The sequence below is a fragment of the Drosophila elegans genome, unplaced genomic scaffold (genome assembly GCF_018152505.1).
Source record: "Drosophila elegans isolate 14027-0461.03 unplaced genomic scaffold, ASM1815250v1 contig_476, whole genome shotgun sequence".
Lineage (NCBI taxonomy): Eukaryota > Metazoa > Arthropoda > Insecta > Diptera > Drosophilidae > Drosophila > Drosophila elegans.
In genome coordinates this window covers 14,207,633-14,234,018 of record NW_024545863.1, presented here as the reverse complement: position 1 = coordinate 14,234,018, position 26,386 = coordinate 14,207,633, and the positions used below count along the sequence as shown (strand labels likewise).

The 26,386-nt window shown below is 38.4% G+C and overlaps 3 protein-coding genes across 3 annotated transcripts; 1 reads left to right on the top strand and 2 right to left on the bottom strand.

The window, feature by feature from the left end:
* The first annotated feature begins 16,739 nt into the window (after positions 1-16,739).
* Positions 16,740-18,127, top strand: LOC108150222 (V-type proton ATPase subunit e). The gene has a single exon (XM_017278268.2). It carries the CDS (start codon positions 17,723-17,725, stop codon positions 17,987-17,989), a length of 267 nt encoding a protein of 88 aa, XP_017133757.1. The 5' UTR covers positions 16,740-17,722; the 3' UTR covers positions 17,990-18,127.
* A 247-nt stretch (positions 18,128-18,374) lies between these two features.
* Positions 18,375-20,491, bottom strand: LOC108149969 (cytospin-B). Its single transcript, XM_017277892.2, has 2 exons — positions 20,181-20,491; positions 18,375-20,133 (listed from the first exon to the last, which is right to left on the bottom strand). The coding sequence occupies exons 1-2, from the start codon at positions 20,401-20,403 to the stop codon at positions 18,440-18,442; spliced, it is 1,917 nt and encodes a 638-aa protein (XP_017133381.1). The 5' UTR covers positions 20,404-20,491; the 3' UTR covers positions 18,375-18,439.
* Positions 20,492-21,767: 1,276 nt separating this feature from the next.
* On the bottom strand, positions 21,768-26,126 carry LOC108135804 (adenosylhomocysteinase-like 2). Its single transcript, XM_017256681.2, has 8 exons — positions 25,769-26,126; positions 25,590-25,650; positions 24,242-24,311; positions 23,382-24,048; positions 22,818-23,136; positions 22,510-22,753; positions 21,879-21,999; positions 21,768-21,815 (listed from the first exon to the last, which is right to left on the bottom strand). Exons 2-8 carry the CDS (start codon positions 25,638-25,640, stop codon positions 21,809-21,811), a joined length of 1,479 nt encoding a protein of 492 aa, XP_017112170.1. The 5' UTR covers positions 25,641-25,650; positions 25,769-26,126; the 3' UTR covers positions 21,768-21,808.
* Positions 26,127-26,386: the final 260 nt, after the last annotated feature.

Sequence of the window (26,386 nt, the reverse complement as noted above, 5' to 3'; positions counted from 1 at the left end):
CAAACTTTATGTGGGAAGACAAAGCTTTAAATGGTTTACGAAACTATTTTGTATTATTTTGATGATTTCTGGTAAAAAAAATAGTGATTATTCTCATTCTATCAATTTAACAACGGCTATTTTCCAAATAAATCAACTACTAGTTTCCATCAACTTATTGATTGTATCACTCTAAGATTAACTTTGAAATTATTTCAAATATAAAACTTGGCCATTTATCTATTACCTTGTTTAATACCTTTAAATTGAACAATTTTTCATATTTGTGCTCATTTATGCTCATCATTAATAAAATAATAAAATAAAAACAGTTTTTTTGGTTTTTTTAAAGAATATTTTCGGAAATAAAAGCTTTTTAATAATTAAATGAAATGTAATTTGAATTTTCAATAAGAATTTGTTGAAAGACGGAATTTTTTAAAGTTTTTTCATAAATATTTTCTTTGTGTTAGTAACAGACTTAAAAACTCATATTTTTGTTTAATCTATAAAGACATCGCTGCAACTAAACTGAATTTAAGTAAATAATACATTTTGATGGAATTTATTTAGGTTTTATATGCAATTTGTAAGACTATAAACAAACCGCTCACCGTCGTTCAACTCTCTTCACAGTAATTGAAAATGTTTTAAAATTTGTAGACTTCTGATATCACACATCCGATGTTTAATATTCACAATAAAGACTTTCCATGTTTTGAACTATGCTAATTTGTCAATTTAAGTCAAACTTTTTTTCACTCCACTCCTTAAACTTGTATTGACATCCGAACAATTTCACTGCATAAATCCAAATCTGTTCTGTAATTTCTGCGTTGATTTGATACTCGATCGCGAAAGGAATAAACTGTGTGCAATGGTCGAACGGCGGTTGAGCCAGATTAACCCAAATCGGAGCTGGGATTAAGTCGGTGCTAGTGCTTTATGGCTGACACTCCGCGGTTTTAATTTCGACTTTATGCGGCGATGATGACGACGACAATGACGACTCGCGGTACTAAAACGCCATTGTAAAGTGGTAAATACTCGGGCGGCGCACCGTAAAAAACGCCAAGCGCCAAAACCAGAACAACAGCCTTAAAGAGGTATACACACGCACACAGATACTCTGTATGTGCGAGTGTGTGTGTGTGTGTGTTCGTGCGAGTGGCAGTGTGTGCGAGAGTGAGGCGAATACGAAATCACCACTTTGCGCCGCTCTGCGAGTGGAAATCTCTTGGCTTTTGGTTGGTTCGGCCTCTCTTTCTCTCTCCCTCGCTCTCGTGATTTCCTCCTGACCCCAGGACCCCCCTTGCCACCCTACCCCCCTCGCCATAGGCGTAGGAAATTGAAAATTCGAATTCGGCCGACGTGGCTGCTTTCGATGGAGCATGGAAATGGGGAAAACCCGGGCGAAGACATCCCGAAGAGGGCACACCACCTGACTTACGAATCTAATCGATGAAACCAAACACCTTCTAGGTACTAAAACGCAGCCTCAGGAGCAATAGCCGAAACCAAAGGTAAATTAAGCCAAAAGGGCCATTAAAAAGTTTCATCTTATAGTTCATAAATCAAATATTTTAATAACTTTTTCGACATATGGATTTCCATTTCAAAGAGCTATCAGAAATCAATTGAAAAAAAAACAAACTTGGATCAGTAAATATTAATAAAATTAAATATTTCAATGCATTCTTTTAACAAATAAATTCAAAGCATTAATCCTTGTTAGTTAGTTTAAGTTTTTTTAAATGCGAGTAACACCTTTTCTTATTCACAAGAAAAACATTTTTTAATAAAAAACAGATTTTTGTGCTTTAAATGTGTATCTTTTATGTTGTATTGGTAGTTTGCTTAAAACACAGCATTATTATTAATATTGATTATTATTGTCAATTTTAGTTTAAAGTTTAGCACGAAATTAAGAAATAAAGCTTAAAACAAATTACTAAAAATTAAATATAACATTGAAAAAAATTCCACGAATTCTCTTTTAATTGACCTTTAAGTGAAAAACAAAATGAAATCAAGACGTTTCTAAGAAGATTGCTGAATGCTATAATTTCTAAGAGCTCCGAATTTCACAAAATTACGACTAACACAAGTTTGTATTGATAAGAACTGTGTCCATGTGGCAAAAATTTGTTTAAAAATTCTTAAATTGTCACCAACTCTGAATTGATAAGAATTGTACTACGTGTCTGCCATAAATTTCTGGCAGGACTGACTTGAGTATGAAAACAATTTCCACGATTCATTTGGGTTTAGTGGAATCCAGATTACGAGCCAATAATTTACGATTCGATTCAGTGAGCTTGAAAATATTTAGCAATTTGCCGAAATGGTCCTCCGCCTTCGTCCTTGGCAATAATTTGACATTTTTAGGCGGGCAAGGAGAACTCCCCAAAGGCAGTCAGCCATCTTGAACGGACATTTCCCAATGGTTTAGCTTGGTTTGGTTTGGTTTGGTTTCGTCTGGGTCGCAGTGGTGGTGGTGGTGGTTTCGGGGTTCGCAGACTTCTGGCTACTGTGTCGTGTCCTCGCTGACAAAAGACGGCTGCTAATCGGACTGGGCGAAGGCGAAACATTTTGGAAATTGTGCACCATTTCGGCATTTTCGCAGACCAAGGGGATGGAGGCGGACGAACATTTACGACTTATAAATTATCGTTGTTTTTCCTTTAGTTTCGCTGCCGGCCGCAGGACACCCAGAAGGACAGGGGCATGGGTGCGACTGGACTCAGACCCCGGCCATTGGGCGCTGCTGATTGTGGAGTTTTGGGACATTAAGACAGTGACAGGCGCAATTTATGGCCTCCACAGTTGCCGGCCACAGGGCTCGGCACTGGCACTCATTCTCCTCGCCTGCCAGCCGCATTTATTTCCGAGGGCGGACCCATACATGGAATCCTGTGTTAGGCCTCGCCTTCCCACCGCCCCTGCCAACTAATTTCCAATTTAGCTAATGAAAAATTGGCTATTCCTGCGGCTACACACATATTCGCAGCCCAAGTTAATGCTTCAATTGAAGTGCATCCGCGACCAAAATTGGTAAAATCCCAAGCTCGCTGGCATTGAGAATTAAAATTCTTGGAAAGACACGGGTGAATTAGGTCATATGCACGCTTCTGGACAAAATCGTTTTAAAATTAATATTTACTTGGGTATTTTTCTATGAAATTAGCTTATCATCGTGTGGCAGTTAAACGTTTTTATTTAATAAAAAACGTATGAGACTGTCAGTTTTAAATAGACTGAAACTTATTGAAAACTTAATAGTTTTCTCTACTCAAATTCAGAAACCATCTTGTGCCTAAAACCATAAATGAAATATTAAATTTGGAGTAAGCTTAAAACAGAGCTAAAAATTTAACTAAATATTATAAATTGAATCCGTTTCGCTATCTAATCCGCAAAACTTGAGCATAATTTGGGCCATTTCTTAATTCACTTCACACTTCGACTCAGTTAGCGTTTTCCGCCATGCTTCAAGCCATTAAATTTGTTATGCAAATTACATTTTTGATTTTTTTTAAACGCGCTATTAAATTCATATGGTTTTATTATAATTTGTTTTTCCCCATCTTGGCGGGCTTCGTGGGCTTGTGTGTGTGTATCAAAGACCTGTTCTAAGCCCAGGACAGGCAATGCATTTGACATCAGCTGCCCGGGAGCCATTTTAATGTCGCCGAAAAATGTAATTTCCGCCGTCATCGTTTTTGCCTTGGCTATAAAAGTGATGCACAACTTCATCGGCTCATCAGCGTTAAAAGAGCGACGGCAACGGCGGTGGCGATGTCGATGTGGATGTCGATGGCAATGCCGGCAGAGGCAACAAAGACGCTGGCAGAATGTCACAGTTAATCGAGCGGAAGCGGAAGCGGAGAAAGCAAGGAGTTGAGGTTGATATCCTTTTAACCCCTTCAGGCATCGAGCGTCACTCATACGCCCCGTGGCAGCAGATCGAAGATGAGCCGAGCAACACTATTCGACTGCTGGCCGTTCTGGGAGCTGGGCTAAGTTTTAGTATTTTGTTTAATTGGCTATAACCGTTTTTTACAATCGGACGGCCACTAGGAAGCCCCATTGCCCCGCATCCCCTGCGAAATTAGCTCTGTCTGCCATGCCGCCCCTTCGTCATTTACTCACTGCAGTAGTTAAAACGGCTGTAGGTCTTAGGGCTGGTACTTTTATGGAGTCCGCTTGGATTGTAACCAAACTGTTGTGGCCCATTCGCGAAACGAAATATTATTGACGATCCAAACTAATTGAGACATAAACTTAATTTGATGGCTGATTTCATAAAAACGACATCGAGCACCGAATCAATGCAACGTGTTGTGGGAATCGAAATTGCGTGAGCCGCCGGCCCTGCGAAGAACTTCAATTTACATAACAAAAACCCAAAGAAAAAGGGGAACAGAAGTAAGTGAAGCGAGCTCATTATGCAAATAAACAAATGACTACGTTTATTATCATGAACTGTTAGGTCATAAAGCACTTTCGTACACTTTTTTGTTCATTTTATGGCCCCGGCCCTAGTATGTTTGTGGGTTGGGAAAGTGAGTATTCTGATTTATCATTTGTTATGGCCCAATGGATGACAAACTGGCACATATTTCTAACAGGTTTGTTATCTTGATAAGTACGTTAGATAGTATATTATTTTATTAAGAACATTTCTGACACCTATCACATATTTAAGGTTTTTAATTGAAAGCTTGGCTCTCAAAAACTTTATTGATTTTTAGTCAATTCCCTATTTAAATATTTTAAATTTATAGTTTATGAATCTTATATAAACTTTTGATATTGCATTTAATATTATATTTGATATCACGTAAAGTTTGATCATTTCTAATATTGAAAGAATACCTTAAATACAATTTTTTTCATTTTTGAATCCTTTTGAATTTGAAAAGTAAACTCATAACTTAGCGAAATCTTAAAAACATTGATTTGTAATTACTTGAAACCAGATTGGTTTAGTCTAAAAGTTGATGCTCTCGGCTTTTCTATTAAAGAAAGCAATTTACAATCACTGCCTGCAGATGGGACCTGCTGCGATAATGATGGTACAGGCTCCGGAGTCCTCATCCTGCATCAGCTTTCAGATGGTATGGGTCCGGATGGGCCTGCTGATGATAAGTCGAGATACCCTCGCTTGAACAAAGGGGCTATAATTTATGTAAATGCGAGGAGGAGACCCAACAACAGCACCAGCATGACGTTCGCCGAGGAGTCGTGTTTCGAGGTTTGGGGTCTGGCAAAATGGTGGCTCAGGCGGCTCAGGCGACTCATGAAGATCAGATCAGGGAGACGGGGCCGGGGAAGCGCGCTGGCGGACTGGTGGACTGGAAGATTGCTGCGACTGCCCGCGCCTTGCCTTCAATTACAAACACATAAATTCTCATTTCCATTTGACACATGACATCCCATAAAACTTGTTAAAAAGTACGGCCACAAAGGCCCGGCCTTTCGTTCCCGTTCTGCGACGGAGATGGGATTGGGATTTGGAATGGGATTGGGACTGGGTTCGATTTGATTGGATTGCCGAGGAGCAGGGGAGTGGCGGGGCAGAGGCAGAGCCGCACACACAGAAATACTGCATCCAAAATGGTAAACTCTGCTTCACAATCTCAACGACCCCTTGGCCATAAAAAACGAGGGTTCCCTCTTTACTTTATTTTCTTCACGGACGCCGAATGATATCAGATTTCTTTCCAATTCTGTGCCTTTCGTTTCGTTTCGTTTCGTTTTGGCTGTGACTGTGAATGTGGATTTTGATGCGGAGATGAGGAAAATGGCGGAGTCGCATTAAGCGAACGGCGCAGCCTTTTATGGAGTCCGCCCAAAGCTGCGTACAAAGCGGGGCTCATTATATAAATCTCATTGATCCGCCATTAAAAGATACACTTTAAATGCCCAGCCGCGGGGAGTGCAACAAAGACGAGCTCTGGCATTTAATGGCCTTGGCCGCAAGGTCTGCAGCACTTACATTGCTAGGAAAGTGTTCGAAAGAGATTGGAGAGGCAGTGAAACAATGGGCTGAGAGACCCCCAAAAGGAAAATCACCTTAACTAACCAAACGCTCAACTCATCAGCTCGTTTTTCTTATTTCGGGTATGCCAAACAATGTATCTAAGCGGACTACCCTACCCTAAATGGCAGCTCTGAGTGGGGTAAGTTTGAAATCCACTTTGTGACAGCCATTCGCATAAGCTCCTCAAACATTTGATGCCATAAAAACGAAATTGACATTTTCGCAAAGTCCGTTGCTGGCAATAAATTTGCTTCTTTCTGGCATTTTCGTTTATTTCTACTCATTTCTTTGGCATTTGCAGACAAAAGGAGCTGCCGACATTGTAGGAAGTCCAGGGATATTGTCTCTGGGAGAGGGTCACTTTGCAGTTGGTTTTTACGAGTTCACGTAGTCAGGGATCCGTCTCCGACGATTCGGATTTACGAGGACGCTTAGATTTCGCGGGCCATGGAGCACAAACCATTACTGCCGCACTTGACGGTCCGTCGGCAATTGTGGAAAGCGTTTTTCTATTGCTAGCCTGCGGAGATCCAAAGATTGTTGAACCGAAAACCGATCCGCGACCACCGGACAACACATGTTGCACACCGCTGAGCTCGCAAGCCGCACTGATTTGCATCCTGCATCCTGGCATGGAAATCGGGGCCACACCCACGAAGCCCACGACCTTGAGGTCACCGCACTGCTCAGTACTATTACATAAATGACTCAACTCTTCTCTTAGCCTCCAAATGGCTTTAGAAACCGGATCGTAATGGCAGTGCATTTGGTTCAAGGACACGGCGAATCCTTTCATTGCGCAATGTTACGCTCGATCAACGAGGCCGCATTTGGGCCAAGGTCGCCGTTTCATGTTAATGCTAGATCATAAAGAACTGCCGAGTTTCGAAAGCGAACAAAAGGGTGCAGATGTGAAGGGAACATTTAAGTGTTTATGGAACCATTTCGAAGTGTAATTTTACAGCTCCATTTTGGCTAGCTAATTATTATTTCAAACGTATTTTATTCTGGCTACTCGATGAGAAGTTTGATATGCAGATTTTTTAAGTATTAAAAATCACGTCAACAGAAAGCTGCGCTTGGCTACGTAAAGTTAACTGTAATCCACTCAAACTAGAATTACTTACTTAATACTTTATTAAGATTTTACATTTAACACTATGATAGATTTTTGAAGTTATTTTTATTTAATTTATAAAATAAAAAAAAGTTTTTTTATATCAATATTAAAACGTGTTATTCTTATCTCACAATTTTGTGGTAAAATACATTAAAAAAAATGAATATGCAAAAATTGACTGTAAATTTATTTATTAGTTTAAAATATATATATATACTTACAAAATATACGATTTTTTTTAATAGTATTCAACAAAAAAACTTTAATGTATTATATTTGAAACGCTGGCCAATCTAGGCAGCCTATTAATACTTCGAGAGACCAAAAACATACGAATACCAATAGAAAACAAAATGGAAAACCCGATTTGATTAAAAATGCCTTGATAAGAGAGTGCGTACGAGTCAACCAATAAAAAACATTATAGATTTGATTCTCAAATTTATTTTACATAACATAAAGCTTAATCTTCTAAATTTATTGCATAACGAAAAGGAATATTAAAACCACAGTGGAAAGTTTAGTTTTGTACTCAAATGACAATCTTGACATAATTCTATTGAACATTTGTCAAATTGTAATATTTTCGTCATAAAAATTAAATTAAAGTAAACGATGCTACCACACATATCATTTGATTCTACGCCTTAGCCTCTTGTTTAAATACAACAAAATAAAATAAAATCATTTTCATTAAGTACATATTTACTACTTTAAAATAGATAAAAATAAATATCTGATGCTAAGTGGTACTAAAAAGCGGATAAAGCTTTTTATGACAGCTATTGGAAATAGAAGACCGATGTTAAAAAATTTAAGATTTCGTTCAGCTTAGATATATAATAATATATAATATAATAATATTACAAAATCCATCTTTCAACATATTATAGAACATTCCAGTAAGGAAAATAATATTTATTTTATTTATATTTATTATTTTTTTTGCAAATGTATTTTTGGGTTTTTATTCGATTACACAAACAATTTGTTTTTTTCTATGATGTTTGGGTGCTCCTGAGTAAAATTTCGATACAAACTGTTATATTTCCTACAGGCTCTACATTATAACTAAGAATTCAAAAACCGGATTTTTGATGATATATTTTTTGTTATGTAGGCCATATAATGGAAGTTATTTATTTTTATTTTTTTGCGGAAATACACTCTCACTACATTGGATTTAACCATTGACTATGATTATGTTGTTTTAATTTTCGCTTAAATCGTATTCATAAAGTAATTAATTTAAGTTCCAGTAGCACTAAAATCACAATTTTTGAGCTTTTAGCTTCAATTTAAAAAAAGCATTGGCTTACAAGATAAATTAATGAGTACGTTTCAAGAAAAATTTTAATTAATTTTATTTGAAGATATATTTTTTTTTACTCTCAAGAATCGTTGAAATTTGTGACAACTGCTTTAAATAAAGTATGTTAGCACCAGGTTAATAAAAGAAAGAATAAACAAATAAATACAAGAAATAAATATACAATATAATGAACAATCTGAGATTTTAACCTTGCCTTCATATTCCAAATTCCAAATTTAAGCAAACAAAAATTATGATTTTGATTTATTTTTCCGCGGAACCTGTAGGACTTTTACACAGCAGCACCATATTAAAAATTAATAAAACATCGAACCATTAGCTCAATGTTTTGTGCCATTGAAAAAAAAACATGTTGTTTTATTTTTTTGAAAGCAAATAAAATGTCTCTTTAGAAACATTTGACTGGTTTAAATTGAAGGAAAGTACGAATTATGTCACTAGGATTCGTTTAATTTTAAAATTAATTGTTATTCAAAAAACTATTACTTAAAAAAAACAGCAAAACGGAATAAAAAAATAAGCATTAGCAAACAATTATGCGGACATGTCTATACCGACTCGACTGATCGAGAATATGTATACAATACTCTCTTTAAAGTTAAACTGCCTTACTATAAGAAAATTTGATGCAATGGATACTGTCTGCTTGTTTTGAGTGAGCCAAATATATTATTAGGTCTGAAAAGATTTTTCAACTGCGTTAAAAACACAGGACGGGCATAAAGAGTTGAGAAACTTTCTTTTGTAATGGGTAAAATGGGTAGTTACTAACACCAACTCAACAAACCCAATATTTCTGAACTCGGTAGCCTGAGTGTGTATATGTGTATGGTTGCAAGTCGTGGCGGCCATCATGGATTCCGACTCCGCCCCTTTGTTATACAGACTGTCTTTCGCTCTCTTATATTTTATGTGCGTATGTACGAAGGCTTCACACACATTTCGCTAGGTGGCGCTATAGTGATGAACAAAAACACAAAGCTCACCATGAGGTGAACTTGCCATCTTCCATCAATGATGGGTGTGTGACTTTACTAAAAGCTCTTTTTGTGGTATACATTGTTAGGTGTTGGGTAATGAAAATAAGAATTTATGGCAACGCCAACAAAGGTGGCAGTGCTAGTTAATATGGTCTCTATGCACATGTGGCAGCCAAATATATAAACACTGCTTGCAAGCAGTAAAATATTTAAAAACTAGTCTTGAAAAAAATAATTACTAAGCAAATATAGAATATTATTAAATATTTATGGAATATTATTAAATATTTTCCTATCTTAGATATGAACTGCTTATATATATGTCATTAAAGCAAAAACGTAACACAGACAACATGAAAAATCAGCAAAAAGTCATAATATTAAAAGAATGTACACAAATGACATCACAAACATTTAAAATATATTTTCGTCTATTTATTTTAAGCCGCATCGTCTTAAAATAAATTTTCAATACAACATAAATTTTCAATAAACAAGATGGAACGCTATAGCCGACTGTTTGATTATGTTTTTGGTGGCGCTATCTGCCGGAATATAGCACCATCTACCGGAATATTATTATCATAATTCCAGTTCCCCAATATAAATGGCACCTAAAGAAATAATTATTTTAAAGATGGAACATTTTCGAAGACAACAAACTATTAAAACCAGCAATTCGTCGGTAAGTCATTTTTATTTGCCTGTAAATCTTTTAAATTTGACAAAGTTGGATCCAAAAAGTAGAGCATTCCATAGACACCATGCTCTACTTTAATTACGAATGCGACTTTAACCAAACGTTTTTTACTATCCTTACCCTACGCTCCCCATATGCATATATACCGAAAATTCATGACAACTTTCACTGAGCAAATAATATGCATACGTCTGATAATTGATATCATCGAGAATACTTCGAAAACCACAAAAAAGTTTGCATTAATGAGGTGAGTTTTAATATTTACTATTTCCACATTAACTTATTTTGAGCACAGGCCGGTCGGATATATTGAAATGTATAACAACTTGAGACAAAAAAGAAAAGAATTAAATATAAGCCAATAAATTCTTTATATGTACCTCCTTCCGCAATCGCACTAAGTGTATTGCCATCGACAGCGAAGTTACCAGCTCGGACCATTTAACGTTACAATGTAATCTCAGAAAATTTTATTCTTTGATCTAAGGAAAAATTGCCTTGACTTTGAAATAATTTCCTTAAATTGGAGCCTTTCTTACAACATTTAGAAAGACAATTATTGCCCTAAACATCGTTTTAGATCATATTCCGGGAAGATAAAACTAACATTTTAATAATAATGGGCTATATAAAATTATTGTAAAAAAATAACATTCTGTCGTAAATAGTTATATTATATTACTTAAAAAATAAAAACATCCATAAAAATTAACTAACAAAGAGAAAGTATCGTTCAGCTATCGTATAAAAAACTTAAAAATTCGCACATGTCTGGCAGCACCGCAGTATCTGCACGCCATTACTTTGTCGACAGGCCCCGCCCACTGTGACAGCAAAACAATAAAGAATCGTATCTGTATCCGCATGAGTAGCAACAATGTGTGCGGCCATTAGAGACACAGATACGCACCCACACAGAGGAATATTCTTGGCGATAAGGTGGTGGAATCGCGGCAATGAATGGTTGACAGATAAATAATATCGTTTTCGCAGCTGAGGGGTGGAAAGTGGGGGGTGCTGAGCGTGGCTCCATTTTGTGAAATTGGATTAAGCGGCGGCGGTTCTTAAGTGCCGCCATTCCATTTCCCGTTATGTGTGCCTGTGCTTTTATGGCCGTACGTGATCTTCTAGAGCGAAGGTCCATGGCAAGCCGTGGGAATTTCCCAGATGCCATAAAGGGCGGAATGGCAACCGGAAATCTGTTTCCTCCGCACTCTGTTCCTCAACGAGTTATTGCTGCTGCCGAAGGATTACTGCAAATAGTATCACGCACTGCCAGATAGTGGGGTCAAATTAAAAAGGACATAAAGCACGGCTGCGATAACATTGTCGTTTGTAATGGGGCCTTGACATGATTGTGATGCGTAGGAAGGCACGCAGATCAACATTTTAGATTGCATTTCAATGCTAATTAAATGTATAAAATTTCAGGGTTGCATTAGATGAAGGGACTTATCCATGCTCGTGTATTTCAGATATATCGAAAGGTATCATTATTATTAGACATTAACAAAAAGACGTCGGTTAAGAATTAGTGCTTAACACTTTCAAAAGAAAATTATTGTTGTCAAATGGGACCAATCAATTTGGTTTTTTCACAATAAATTCTGCAATTTATTAAAGTGCCGCAACAAAAACCGATTTCGATTGGTGTTGCTTAAGTATGAAAATAAAAAATAACTACCTAATCGATATTCATGGGGGTTCACTTAAACCACATCTTTTTTCCGACCTTATTTGAAACGTTCCATATTACATGGAAGAAGGTTGTCGTTTTTAACGCAGATGTGGAATATTAGGAGCTACTCTAATATCGACGTTAATTCTAAAAGAATTAATGAAAATAATACAGTAGAACATATTTTCTAAAAAAATTAAAATTTGAAACAGTAAATAAATATGCTTAAAAAATATATATTCTTTAACATTTTAATGTTTTTTTATACACAGATGCCATATGGAACATGATGTTGAACATTTATTGGCGAGTCCCGTTATTAATAAATTAACTGAATAATTATGGTACCGCGTATTTTGTGTTTGCGTTTATTGTTTTGTTTTACACATTTACACTTTTTCTATAAGTCAAATATAAATATATTTTAATTATAAATCAAGAATATATTTTATTTATTAATCAAGTAGTTGTATATCCGCTCCAGGCTTCCAAATTTTTAAAGTTTAAAGCTTTAGCTAAATCTGAATTGGAAATATTTATATGTTTCCTACAAAAATATATTTCACTTAAACACTTATTGTACAAATTTGCAACTATCTTATGTCAAATTCAACATGCCTACGAGTTGAAAAAAAAAAAACATGTCCCTCAACTTTATTTTTATTTACAAAGGACGAAACTTAAAGCTCTTGGTGCTAAGATTGAGTGTGAGAAATTGTTGGTATTTAGATAATCATAAAAATCTACGACTGTCACACGCTTCTCAGACAGAAGCGACTTATTCAAAAATCTGTTCAAGCACTGATTCTAACGAAACGTGATCGAAGTTTTTAATAAAATTAATTTTACAATGTTTTGCATTGATCGTTCTCATCATTGTTTTTTGTTTGATTATTAGGTATTATTTTTAATAGAATTTTAATGGCTGTTGTACACTACTTTTCATAAGACAAGATCAAAACAGAACTTCCGCACTTGTATGAATTTGGATTGAAATGTTTTAAATGTGTACAACCTGAAAAACATATGAAAATATGGCTGCCGTTGACCTTTCTGGAGAATAGCACATATGTGAAGAAAATACAATTTAACAAAAACTAACAAAACATAGAAACCAAATTAGTGTTTAAGAAAAAACTTGCATATAGCTCTCGTTTAAGTTTTATGTTTTAATGTTTATATAGTAATGATTTATTTATTTAAAATAACGGTTTAAATTTGATAAAAATCGAACGGCTAGATTATGAAGCTCCTATTAGATCAATAGGAATATTAAAACAAAGGCTTGCTTCTTGCAAATTTATTCTCACCAACAAAAAAAAAGAAAAATCCAAAAAAAGATATGGTTGTCTCTGCATTGTTAACCGTTAATTAGTAGATTCATAGATTCAGAATAATAGTTTATAGATTCAGAATACTGCGTAAAGTTTAATTTTAATACATTACTTAAAATGGTTTTATGGCGAACTGTTGCAAAGTACATATGTCAACTAAATATATACTTTTAAAGTTTGATTCACATTTGAAAAATATTTGTATTTTTTTTTATCTTAACGAAATCGGCTAACTTAATGATGAAAAACACTTAACTTACCCAATATTGCCTCGCACTCAAGCTCAATATATTATCATTTAAACGATTGGAAGATTGTTCCAAGCACTCAACAAAATCTTCGATGAAGTAATGCCGTCGGCTGAGAACGCAAAGGTAATTCAAAACCGCGACTAATAGTATAATCGGCGATTAGATGCAATAATTGATAATGGCGAGATATTTGCCACCGGTTCGCCTGATTTGATGACGGCTATAATTTAAAGCACACAGTCATTGGGCTGGCGCGGAATGTTTATGAAAATTGCACATTAAATCTTTGTTTGTGGCCCAATAGTCTGTCAATTACAGCGTTATAGTTCCCGTTGTCGTTGTAAACGCCGTTGTTGTTATTGTTGTTGGTTTATTATTTTAACACTTTCGAGAAAGAGCGCGCCGGCGGGTGCCAAGTGATCTAGCCCGTTTTGGTTTTAGTTTTGGTTTTGGTTTTGGAGTCGCAGCAATGCGAGATGCGAAGCGTCATCGACTGAACTGAATGGTGTGCGAGTTCTCCGCTGTCTGTGAATCGCTGTTAGTTTCCAGGAACCGCAATCGCATGTCCCACTCCACTCCACTCGACTCACACTCACACTCACACTCAGATATACTCGGATATACGACGCCGACGCCAAGAGTCACCCAGAGCGATGCGAACAAGGCTAAAGCCATGGTGTATCCATAGCCATAGGGAAAATCGGCAACAACGGCGACCGTGACGAACGCGGGACGGGGGTCCCAGGAAAACTTCGGCTTCGGCTCTTGGCATCATAAATAGTAGATAAACAAATAAATAAAGCGGCGTGGGGAACTGCCTAGATATATGACGGACGTATATCTTTCGGACTAAACCCGCACCCTCGAAGGCGCACGCACACCCCACAACATTCGATTTTCCTATGGCCTTATTCGATTCTTCGATTTCGGGTCTTTGTCGTGTGGGGGTTGCAGCTCCGTTCCGTTCCAGATACATAAATTCGCCGGTGACAGGAATCAACCACCGACCGTTGACGCCCCCGCCCCAAATATTCGTATCCGAATCTATATCTGTATCTGTATCTGCGCAGTGCGCGATTCCAAGCGAAACAGTACCAGTCACTTGCCACAGACATAGATACAGATACATATACGGATACACGCAATAAATCGCTCCGTGCCACGTCGAAAATCAATCACCATCGACATGAACGGATGCATCTTATCGTGCGCAGACTCCGTTTTATGAAAACCGACTTTTCGGGGTGGAAGGCCACATATCGCATGTGCTTATTTACTTTCCCAGCACTTAGGGGTTTAATATAGGGAGCATTAATTCGCAAATGTTGTCCATTTAATAGGACGACCTGCCGAATTAAGTTTGACCCTCAATGAAATCGAAAGTTCTTAATCTAAAATGGAATAATTGTAAATATCTTTGAGCTTTCGCAGAGTCAACCGTAAAGGCACTATTTACTATACTTCCATTTGCCTCTAAAAAAATACTATTTTCTTAACAGCTCCCTTTTTTCACTTTTACGTTTTTTATATTGCTTTTGTCTCTACAAGGCTTTTTATTATAAACCTAATAATGAATCATTTCGTACTATTAATAAATGTTTTAAGAAAGGCAATGAAAATGTATAAATGTAAATATATGTGTAAAGTCTATCATCTATTAAGTCCCACTGGACCAAAACATCATAAACGATATCGTAAACGATAATAAAGCGAGACTTAATCGTGTAAAGAATGTTGTTTTCAGATACGAAAACGATACAAAAACGCATCATAAGTCGCTCTGTTTGTAGCAGATAAATATTAAAAGGACACCCTTTCTATGCACCTCATAAAACTCTCTGCGATTATTAAAGTAAAAAAGTAAAGGAAAGGAAAACAACAAAAATACTTACCAAGTCGACCCAATCCGGTTTCAGACCTAAGACCTTTGGATTTGTAGACGCACTAGCAGGTTGCGCCACACAAGGTTCGTATAAGGATTCAAATTTTTGAAATCAAATGGAATTTATTAGCTTACATTTTAAAGTTAAAATCATAGAAAATTAATATAAAAACATAAAATTAACAACTACAAAAACAAACAAAAATATAAAACAAATTGTTCTCCAAGGCTGGAATTTAAGTATAATGAAATGTAAGTAATTCGAAATGGAAAGTAAGTGCCGTAATAAACCTTCTGTCTACCGAGTGTACAGTTTGGTGACCGTACCGGCGATCTAACTGGGCATGGATGTGTGCTAAATTGAAAGCCAACAAAGGCAAGGGTCCAGAACTCTGCCAGTTTGTGTTCCAAACAGAAATCTGGCAGTTTTCCATACCGTTCTTCGGGTGATGAAATGAGGATTGAGGGGGGATGAGGTGAAAAGAGCGCCAGCGACACGGTCCAAAGATCCGACTCGACGCCTTGCCAGGTGTTTACCTGCGAAATGTGTTGCAAGCTTTGTGTTTCGGGGACAGCGGACACTTCCTTAACCGGTGCCAAGACGAACCGCTAAGTGACTGCACAAACAACGCGTGCTAGTGTCGTACGACTAATCCAAATTGTTTAACTTTCCTCCCTCAACACTTCCATGCGACGTACAAGAAGGGCGAAGAACGATAGTGTCTCTAAAATCTGAAAATTCAGCTTATACTTTGTTTCTCAATTTGTTTAACAACATAATATATTTAATTTTGGTCGTTTTCCGATGGTCCCATATAAACAATTACATGTTTGATCTGTTTTGTTTTATTTTGATGGTGTTTATTTAAACAGAAGCTTTTTGGTTCCGCCAGAAATCATTTTTATACGCAATTGTGAATTTTATTTTCCTGATGTTTTGTTATTTCAAGATTTATAAATTAATTTGGCTATATCGCAGCAATCCTCAACTTACAAATTTTTTTTTACATATTTAAAAGATTTGTATTACATAGAATTATTTTCAGTTCACAAAGTTTTTTAGAAGTAAAACGCAAATAAAGAATTACAATTATTTTTTAAGGTCGAAGTCTTTTAAAACATGGGCCGGACATGGACATGGTCGAAATTAGTTATCGGGCTGTATATGTGTGTTTTTTTTCAAATCGGCCATTTAATTTTAGAAGTTATTGAGTCTGTCGCTTTGACGGAAAAACATTGTTCTATGCTCATGTTCTATGCTGCCTAGACCCCGATTTTTTTTGTGGGGGAAATTTTAGTATAATGCTTTAAGTCAATTAAAATTTAAGGTGTTATTGATGGAACTGCTAACCAAGTGTCTTATCATAAGGTTTCTAGGAATCCAAGAAGAGCGCGCTGGAGAAGTAGCCCTAAATCCGTCACGCATTCCCTTTGCACCCACACTCCTTGCCAAACGGCTTCGAGGCAAATATTTTGACGGTTTGTCAGAGAAGTGACAAGACAAACCCGCACCGGAACCGATAACGTGGTGCCCCAGTATTTGGCTGCGTGGTTTTGGCTTCGGGTTTGGTCTCAACTCAGTTTCTTCTTAAGTGCCGACCGTGTTAAAGGGGAAATCACACATTTGGCCCGATTTGCATTTACTTGCGACTCCAGGCCGACGATACCTCTGGGCGGTGATTTACAATGTCAAATCGATCGGGCACTGAAGACACGATTACATTCGGGCCAAAAAACATCTTGGCAGTCTACAGTTTGTGACGGAGGTCGAGGTGCGAAGTTGTCTGTCAGGGCAGCTACTGTTCTGCACTCTCTATAAGCCCGAGGCCCGCGCATCGAAACGGAATTAAAGATGGCCATTGCCGCGAAATAACCGCTGACTTGGCACCGGACGTCTTGATACTTATGCCGAGAAAATGGAAAATTCGATGTCGCCATTAACATTTATTGCTACTTTGGGAAAACTCGATTACACCACCACCGCGCACACTGCAACGTCAGTGCACAGCCGCCATTTTATGAGTCGCGCCTGGGCACTTATGGCATCATCAGGACCTCGAGGGGATGATCCGGTGGAGGATTGGCATGGATGTGGCTGGCAGGATGGCAGGATGGTTGGAGAGCTGGAGAGCTGGCAGTCCTCGTAAAACGGATTTTGCGCTTAGTCAGTATGCGTGCAGCAGTTTTATGGGCCGCTCCGGCACTCGGAAAATGTATACAGTTTTCCATTTACAACCTTCGCGCTCCAGTGCGCCTGCAGCCTCCGCTGGCCGCCATAAAATATCGAAATGTTCGCAGTTATAAAAGTTTATGAGTGCAGGCACCCAAATTGGTATTGCCCAAGCTCTGGGATCCAGGACACAGGGTGGAAACTTGTCAGAACTTGGCACTCGGCCAGCTGGGAAACTCTCCGGAAATGGACAAATATGTGGCATTCACGGCCGTCACAGTGTTCTGGCTGCTCTTCGCCGTCATTGGATTCCTGGTGTCCTACCGATTCGAGGAGCGAGGCATTATCCGGTGCTGCGTGATCCTCACGGCCGTCTGCTGCTACCTGGCCTGGCTGGTTACCTTCCTGATGCAGCTGAATCCGCTGGTCGGACCACGGGCCAACCAGAAGGTGATATTCGGCATGATAACCTACTGGTCCAACTCCTTTATCCACGATCAAAGCGACCCTTGATACCGCTTGAGATTATATATTTTTAATGTACAAAATAAAAAAAGAAGTTCGTGTTCGCGGAGTTCTAGAGGGTGACAAATATATTTCTAGTCGAGTAAAGTTACAATTATCCTGATTCTCGTCAGTAAGACTAATGCAGATGAAGTAATTTGTTTATTTATTGTCTTACAACCGGCTTAATTAAGGGTGCATATAAATTAACATAACTATATATAGGCCACACAAACAGACTACAATATGTTATTATTCAATTATATGCCTCCAAATAAAAAAAATGTTGAAAGTAATCATACCCTATTTTAAATAGCATTCTTCTGGTGACCCTAGGTAAATCGCCCAAAAATCTATGCTAAGCCTTCTCTTCTAGACGGAGTTAAAATTGTACTTTTTTCGTTCTTAAAATTGTTAATGTTTATTGAAATATATTGTATAAATTTAAAAAGAATTGTTTTATATCGGAGCTTGCAGGCAGCCTTGCAGCTCCTCTACGAAATCGAGGACCTTCTCGAAGTTTGGATGCCTGTTCAGGCACTCTGCAATGAAGTCGACGGAGTTGCAAACACCCAGGGATTGGGCGATTTTCACGCCGTATGTCAAGGTCTCTTTGGGCATCTTCTTGCGAATATAAATGTCATCAATCAAATCGGGGCGATAGGAGTGAATAATGGCGCACAGGGCTCGACCACTGGTCCACGATTCACTGAACTCGTACATCGGCAGGCCGTAGGGTTTGACCTTCCGTTTGCACCAGCGAAGCATGTTTATCCGCCGGTTACCGAATGTTTTCCCCAGATACTTCGGTATTAAATCGTTTCTGTGTAATAAGGATTCACTTAGCACTGAATTGACTGATGGGCGCCCATTAACTGGTACAGAAGTGTTTGGCCTAGCTATGTACTTCGGCATCGAATTGGGTATTGATAAGTTGGGTGCACATGGGCTTGGCACAGAAGAGTTAGAGCGCTTACAGCCTGTTTCTTGGCACACAGATCTAACCAGTTCCTTTAACACACCAGGACGTATACACGTCTTGGAGGTTGTGGGTGTTACCTGGGGCTTGTATATCTTGTCCCACATAAACTCCGGCAACTGTGGATACTTCACTGGGGGTTTTAAAAAGCTGACACATTTATTTTTAAAACCGCAGGCATTCGTTTGTGGAGTGGGAGCTAAGTTAACCACTTTGTTTTTTGGCGGTAGCAGTTTCTTAATGCTGGTTCGTTTCCAACTTTGTCGAACCTTAATAAGGTTACTTTGAAGGGATTCTGAAAGCTGGCTCCACTTGACGCTGCACTCCGGGAATTTAAGGCGGTTGTAAAAGGAAAAGGCTTTCAGGACCTTATCGATTACGCTTAGAGTCTGTTTCCTCTTGCTTCTCAAACGTCTTATTGGATTAACTTCTGAATTAATGGCGCACTTTCTGCCTACTTCTACCCCGAATTGCAGCCTTTCTTGCCCAAAGCATAGTTCGTCTATATCCTTTTTGATCTCGCACATTTCGGTCTTGGCTTCCACGAAAGTTTCTTTAGCCAGCTTGAGGCGGTACTTTAAATTTTTAAGAGTTTCGCGCTCCGATTGATTTAGCCGTGATGACTTATTCACGGCTCTATGACCTCGATTAGAAATTCTGCATTTTCTTTGCGTAACTTGAACCTTCAATCGTTGCAGACTTCTTTCCCTTGGTTCAATCTTTTTACGCAATCGGTATTGGTGTTCCCTTAGCTCTTTATTCTGTTCGCTGATGATCTTTAATTTGAGCTTAGATTTCGATAGGCTTTCCTTGAGTGCCCTGACGCACTTCTGCTCCTCGACGAGCCTTAGTGCCGTGTCATGCAGTTCCATGCGTGCCTGGTGGGCAAAAGATCGCTCCTTTGCTAGCATCAGATTGTGGCCAATTAGTTCTAGTTCCCGCCTCAATTCCGCATTTATCAACTTTTCGCGCAATTCACTTAACTCATCCGAGGGACTCACATCCAAATCGGTTTCCGTATTTATGTGTCTTAAGCACTTTGTTGGGGCATCTCTAAGAACATTCTCCAGTTCGCAAAGAACGGCATCAACGCTCAACTGAAAGCCGATTTTGGACTTTCCTTCTATCTCGCCCAATGGCAACTCCAAGTACAAACGCTTTGTTCGCCGGTAGCCTGAGAATAAACTATAAATACAACTGCCATTCCTCTTAGGTACTTACATCGTGAGAAGATTTCCGCGTATGTCATCTTGTCCTGTTCGCTCAATTCATAACTTTCCACATACTTCTCCCTCATCGCCCTAGTCAGCAGAATTAGCTTTCCCAAGCAGAGTTTCATCTTGACGGCTTCCTGGCTGCTCCAATCCCCGGTTTCTTCACTCAACCTCGCGTCATTCTTCAAGTCGGACAGTATGGCTCTTATATGGCATATACGTTCCTTCATTACGGATCTAATAACCACTGAAAAATAACTAAAAGTAAGTATGATAAGGCAAAGAATTTAAAAGCAAATAAATAAAACGAGTATGAAATGAAGTTACATTTGCCTTGTCAAATCTAAACACTGCACTCAAAAAATTATCGTATTGAATGTACCGAAAACTTGTATTTTTATACTCGTAGACTTTATATACAGTGTGGCCCACAAAAAAGCTGAGTTTTAAAATGGCTAGCAAACGCTAGATGGGCCACCCTGTGTCTAAGGCGCTTTGATTTTAATAACATTAATATTTCATTTAGCACATAGCTTTCACTGACTAAGACCACTGGCTCAAAAATATTTTAAGGCTAAAATTAAACATTTAATAGAGTTTCAGATGTAAACTTTTTTTTCCGAAACGTTTTCCCAACAATTTTTCAGTTGTCTTTAGAAACGAAGTGGACAAAATGGAAAATGGCTACCCCGGAAGTCCTTGCAGTAGGTTATTCGATCGACCGATGGACCACATTTTTAAGACATTTTCAATAGTATAGTCCTCAACGGCTTTAATTTAATTAATTTAATTTTTGAAAATTTAGCCTTATTTTAAACCATATTTATATTAAATAAAATGTATTTAAATCAAATAGGAACAGCTTGAAATCTTATATTTTCAACATTAATTAAAGTATTTAATATTAAATCATGCAATTAACAATATTTATATTTACTATTCCATTTTTTTATCAGTGTAGAGAGTTGGCAAAACCAAGTAGCCGATTAGTTTTCTGTCAAGAGTTTGCATATTTAAGAAGTCTAAAGAAAAATTATTAAAGCAAAGCGAATTGGGTCATCCGCGGTTGAACCTACTTTTGTAACAACCTGCCTGAGACATGAAAAATTATTCTAGAATTCTAAAACAAATAATTACATTTTTTTAAAACTGGTAGACACTGAAAAATGTTCATATTTAGATATACAAAAAGAAAAGTATTTTTGGAATAACTTTAAAATGGGCTTAAGAACTACATCTAAAATTTGTAGTATCCCTATTATTTTAGTGCTACGTATCGTTTGGTGTATTACTCGTTACGATCGGACCATCACAGCAGATTTTCAATCATTCAATCATTTCGGAAATCGATACTTTCAGTTTACTTGATACATCGATAAATTATTTAAGAATCGACAAGCAGTCAGAAATGTAGCCGCAAGCGGCCGTTTCTTGAACTACTCATAACTACGATTAACAAAACGCCACCTACAATCGTAGCAAACAGCTTGTGTTTATGAGCGCTTTTAAACGGCATGAGAGTTTTCAGAAACCTTCAGAAACTTATATTAAACAATTTTTTAATTTTTATATTTGTTCTAATAATTATATTTATATTTCAGAGCAAGAATAACAGGATAAAACATTAAAAACTGATTAATATCTGTGAACGAAATAAAAATTATATGTTAAAATGTGATTTTTAATTGAAAGAAGACTGACTTACCTGTAGTAATTGGCTTTGAAAGGCCCGGCCTTGTTCAAGCCCATAAACTTGGCCTGCTCGTCCGTGAGCTCCGTGAGATGAGCATCGAAAGTGGCCAAATGCAAGCTCGCTACGTACTCGTCTGGAATTACACATTAGGTTTGGTTAGGTTAAGTATGGCTGAGGGTGGACAATATTTGCAAATGATGATGGAGTTCCATCTGCTTTAGAGAGACTAGTATCAATTTGATTTAGGAGTAGCTTACAAGTCATGGTGACCTTCTCGGCAAGCCCAGCTCATCAGCTATGCAATTCAATATAATGTCGCGGTGACCAGACAACCATATAAGATAGATTCTGAGATGATTGGACATCTCGTTAAAAGATTGGCTCGTTGCTCCTAATAGCCAGCAGAAAATGCCATTTACGTCCAAGTTGCTTTCTTACTAGCGAACAGATCTAGGACCCATGGGGTTCCATTGCTAACGATTCTAGTACCTTGGGCTAATCCCATAGTTGAGGTGACTTTAGTGGAGGACCCTTCTATGTCTAGAATACCTGAAATCTTTTGTAGAGGTATGTGATGGTTTCCCTGCCCTAAACTACGTAAAATTTTACTAAACGCCTTAAGGGGAATTAGCATATTTCCTACCCATTTTTTTTGGCAGCAAATATACATCCGATTTATATCTTCCTGGCGCTGAGAAAAGCTCAATCAGGGCCAGAGCTTGAGTGGATGAGGCAACGGATACGACAAACGAAGAAATAGTTGAGCATGAGAGATTCACTAGTCTTCCCTCGGCCAGCAGAATTATCATTTTATTATCTGGCCACCTAATGTGGTCAACTTGGGAACGGACTCGCTCCCACGTAAGCTCCGGGGTATGCAATCCATTCTGAAATCGATTAAAAAAAATGTCACAATACATCTGGGAAACTTAGGTGTTCCCAAAAACTCACCACATCAATTTCCGAACAAGAATGGCCCATATTACAGAGTATACATCCGTTTTTCATCCGATTCATGTGATCCCGGGTGATTACATTTTTGTTACCCGTTGCCGTGACCACCACATCTACGTTCCGAATGACTTCGTTGAGCCGCACCACCCGGAATCCGTCCATGGAAGCTTGTAGAGCACATATTGGATCCACCTCTGTGATGTAAACGATGCAGCCTTGACCCTTCAGCGACTGGGCACAGCCCTTTCCAACATCTCCGTAGCCACAGATCACCACCTGCTTTCCACCAAACATAATGTCCGTGGTACGTTTCAGACTGAAAGGAAAATAAGACAAGAATTCAAATAGATCTACGCTATAAAAAACAGTATTTAATCCATATCAATCTAGCTAAAATTGAAATTAAACAAGTAAGGTCAGGCTAATATTTATTTACTTTAAAAGTCTTCTCAGGCAATTGAGCAAATGAAATGTGGGCAGCATGTAAGTGCTTAATCCGTATTTTAAGAGGGTAGGTTAATTTACCTTTTCCCCATGATAATAGTGAACATTCGAGCTTACCTGTCGAGTATGGAGTCACGACACGTGTAGAAGGTATCAAACTTGTTCTTGGTGACCGAGTCGTTGACGTTGATGGCCGGAACAGTGAGCTTTCCCCCCTTGGACAGCATGTACAATCGGTGAACCCCGGTCACACTCTCCTCCACGATGCCCCGGATGGCCTTGAAGTAGTCCGGATATTTCTTCAGCATCAGGTGCGTGGCATCGCCGCCATCGTCCAGGATGAGGTTGGGCTGCCAGCCCTCCGAGTGGATGGCCCTGTCCAGACACCACCAGAACTCCTCCTCCGTTTCGCCGCGCCACCCGAAGATGGGAATTCCCGCCTCCGCCAGGGCAGCGGCCACAGCGTTCTGGGTGGAGTAAATATTGCAGGCCGCCCAGCGAACGGTGGCGCCCAGTTGGATCAATGTCTCGATCAGCACAGCAGACTGGGCATTTATGTGGGTGCATCCCACAATGTGGGCTCCCTTCAGGGGCTTCTCCTCCTTGGCCCGCTTCCGCAGCGTCATGATGCCCGGCATCTCCGACTCCGCGATCTCGATCTCCCGCCTTCCAAAGGCGCTCTTCGAAATGCTCTTCACGCAAAAGTCGGTCCCGCCGGCGGAGTTGCGCTGCTGGTTGTCCTTCGGCGAGATCTCATCCTCGTCGGAGCTTCCCGTAAAACAGGCTTTCAGGAAGATTTATCAGGTTATTCAAAAAACATAAATGTTCTTAAATATATAAATAAAAAGAGTATGGAGAAGTTTTAGTAGCTTAACACAGAAGGTTTAAGGTTTACTTCAAATCTAAGTTCACGCTTGACCTCGAGCTAGCTAAACTTATCACAAAATGTATTTTTTATTTTATATAAATAAACTTACTTGAGCTGAATGAGCAGGTTGACACATCTGAAAATCGTCGAGCTTCTATACTGGATTTTTTTACAGCAGTCTAGTGAAAAGAAGTATACATTTATGGACTAATTAATCCGATGGAAGATAAAGCAAAGAAAATGGAGTTAGACTTGGCCCAAAAATTGTATTGTTTAACCAACTTTAAGTAGATGATGAGCTCATTATGCTTAGATGATGACAGATAAGAAGTGAATAACAAACACTTACTATTAATAAATGCTTTTAAGAAGCATTAGCACTACTTGAAAAAAAAACTGTAAGTCTTTTACCCAATAATTTAATTTATTCTCAGGTGTCCATATTTCAGCATCTTCAAGTGTTAATAAATAAAAATACAATTGCCGATATCTAATCAAATTGATTACACTCCTTGACTAACTAAACATTTATAACTTGCCGTATAATCACAGCTAATGGTACCGATTCAGAGACTCATGAATTTATTGCACTTTCCAATTAACAAATTACCAAAATCGCAATCGCACATACCTGTAGTATGTAGGGATCTATCAATTTTTGATGAGAAACTTATTTGTGGGCGCGAATTCTGCGTCATTTCCAGTGAAATCTAGATTTAAGTGCAAAGAAAAGCCCAAGGGAATACATTTGAAGCTTGTCACTAATTGGCGTCGTTTAGCATACCGGCGATAATTCGTTGCGCCAATTGATTCGGGTAGATATGAAATCGCGAATATAGATCCAGAATCCGGACCTCGGTTGCTTCCCGGAGTGTATGTAAACAGTTGAATTAATGAAATCTACGATTGTATACTTTTGCATTGTGCCTATTGTTGTTTACGTTTCGGTGGCCATATGGAATAAACATCTACATCTATCTACAACATTATATTTTTTTACGATCTTAATAAGCCGATATTTACTTCTCGAGTAGTTCAATCTTTTGATTAGGAGTTTGAAGTCTGCAAAGCTAATAAATGTAAGATTTATTAGATTGATTTATTGGGGCCATGTGGTGTGCTACGTATTCTATTAGAGTCATTGTCTAGTTCGCAGATCGTTTAAAAATTAGATCATTTTGCTATTTAATTTGCTTGACCCCTATCAGAATCTCCCAATTAAAGCTGTCTTACTGGATTTGTCGTGCGATCACTTTCACGAAGGGTATGAGCAGCTTCGAGGTGAATGTCTCGCCTTAATTTATTGTTCAGAGAGCGTCTTTGGGGGCTTTGTTTGTTTGTTAAAGTGTCACGTGCTGTTTTCATTTTAATCGCCAAGTTCAGCGATTGAAACAAGTTGCGTGAATCTTTAAGTGGCTAATAAATATTCACTATGATATTCCGATTGTTATATTTACCTTATCAGCCAGACTCAGGTCGGCAAACGTAGTCTCTGGCATTTGGGACATTTTGGATGCACTGAGAACCGATAAAGAAAAAAAAACAAAAAGTAAACCAACCATTCGAATGAAAACAAACAAACGTAGTCATTGCCAGAAATTATTCAAAAAAGAGCGAATGACCTTCGGGGACTTACATTTAGACGGATCAGAAACAGGTTATATGCTCGGCTTTGTTGCGTTTTATTCCGACTTCCTACGTTCTATGCACCCCAGAGACCGGCTCTAATCAGCCAGTGCAAGTGTTGGATATCACCTAGACTACGAGCTTATATCCTATGATATCGCACAACGTCAGTTCTGGTGGAGATCTCCGATCAGACTAGATCGGCCCGCGTTTCGAATTTAAACGAGATCGCCAATCGATCGATTCCGATTCCGATTCCGTCCGCTTCACTTGCCAAGATCTCCTGCTCTCGGGGTCTTTTTGCCTTGTGTATCTGGGGCGATCTCCGGCCGCAGACGTCCGCTCGCGACTGGGGCAAACAACGAACTGACTCACTGCCCCGGGTTTATAGGGAGCAGCACGATCGTATAGAAATAAAGAAACACGGCGACTAAAAAACAAAAAAAAAAAAACGAAAACAAAAACAAAATCGAAAACACAACAAGACCACGGAGCGCAGTATCAGCACCGGTTCAAATAAAAGATCGCCACATTTTTGAGAATCTTATCATGGCGCGGCTCTTATCGCTCCGACCCCCGTCGAGCTCCCCACACTCATCCCGCTTGGGTACTTATCATGATCCAACTT

Bases quoted from the DNA above. Each gene is read 5' to 3' on its own strand.
- LOC108149969 (XM_017277892.2), bottom strand. From the start codon at position 20,403: ATGAAGGAACGTATATGCCATATAAGAGCCATACTGTCCGACTTGAAG. The intron at 20,134-20,180 runs GTAAGTACCTAA...GTTTATTCTCAG, and splicing joins CGCGGAAATCTTCTCACGAT to GCTACCGGCGAACAAAGCGT.
- LOC108150222 (XM_017278268.2), top strand. From the start codon at position 17,723: ATGGACAAATATGTGGCATTCACGGCCGTCACAGTGTTCTGGCTGCTC.
- LOC108135804 (XM_017256681.2), bottom strand. From the start codon at position 25,640: ATGTCCCAAATGCCAGAGACTACGTTTGCCGACCTGAGTCTGGCTGAT. The intron at 23,137-23,381 runs GTAAGCTCGAAT...TTTTCCTTTCAG, and splicing joins CGTGACTCCATACTCGACAG to TCTGAAACGTACCACGGACA. The intron at 22,754-22,817 runs GTGAGTTTTTGG...AATCGATTTCAG, and splicing joins CTTGTTCGGAAATTGATGTG to AATGGATTGCATACCCCGGA.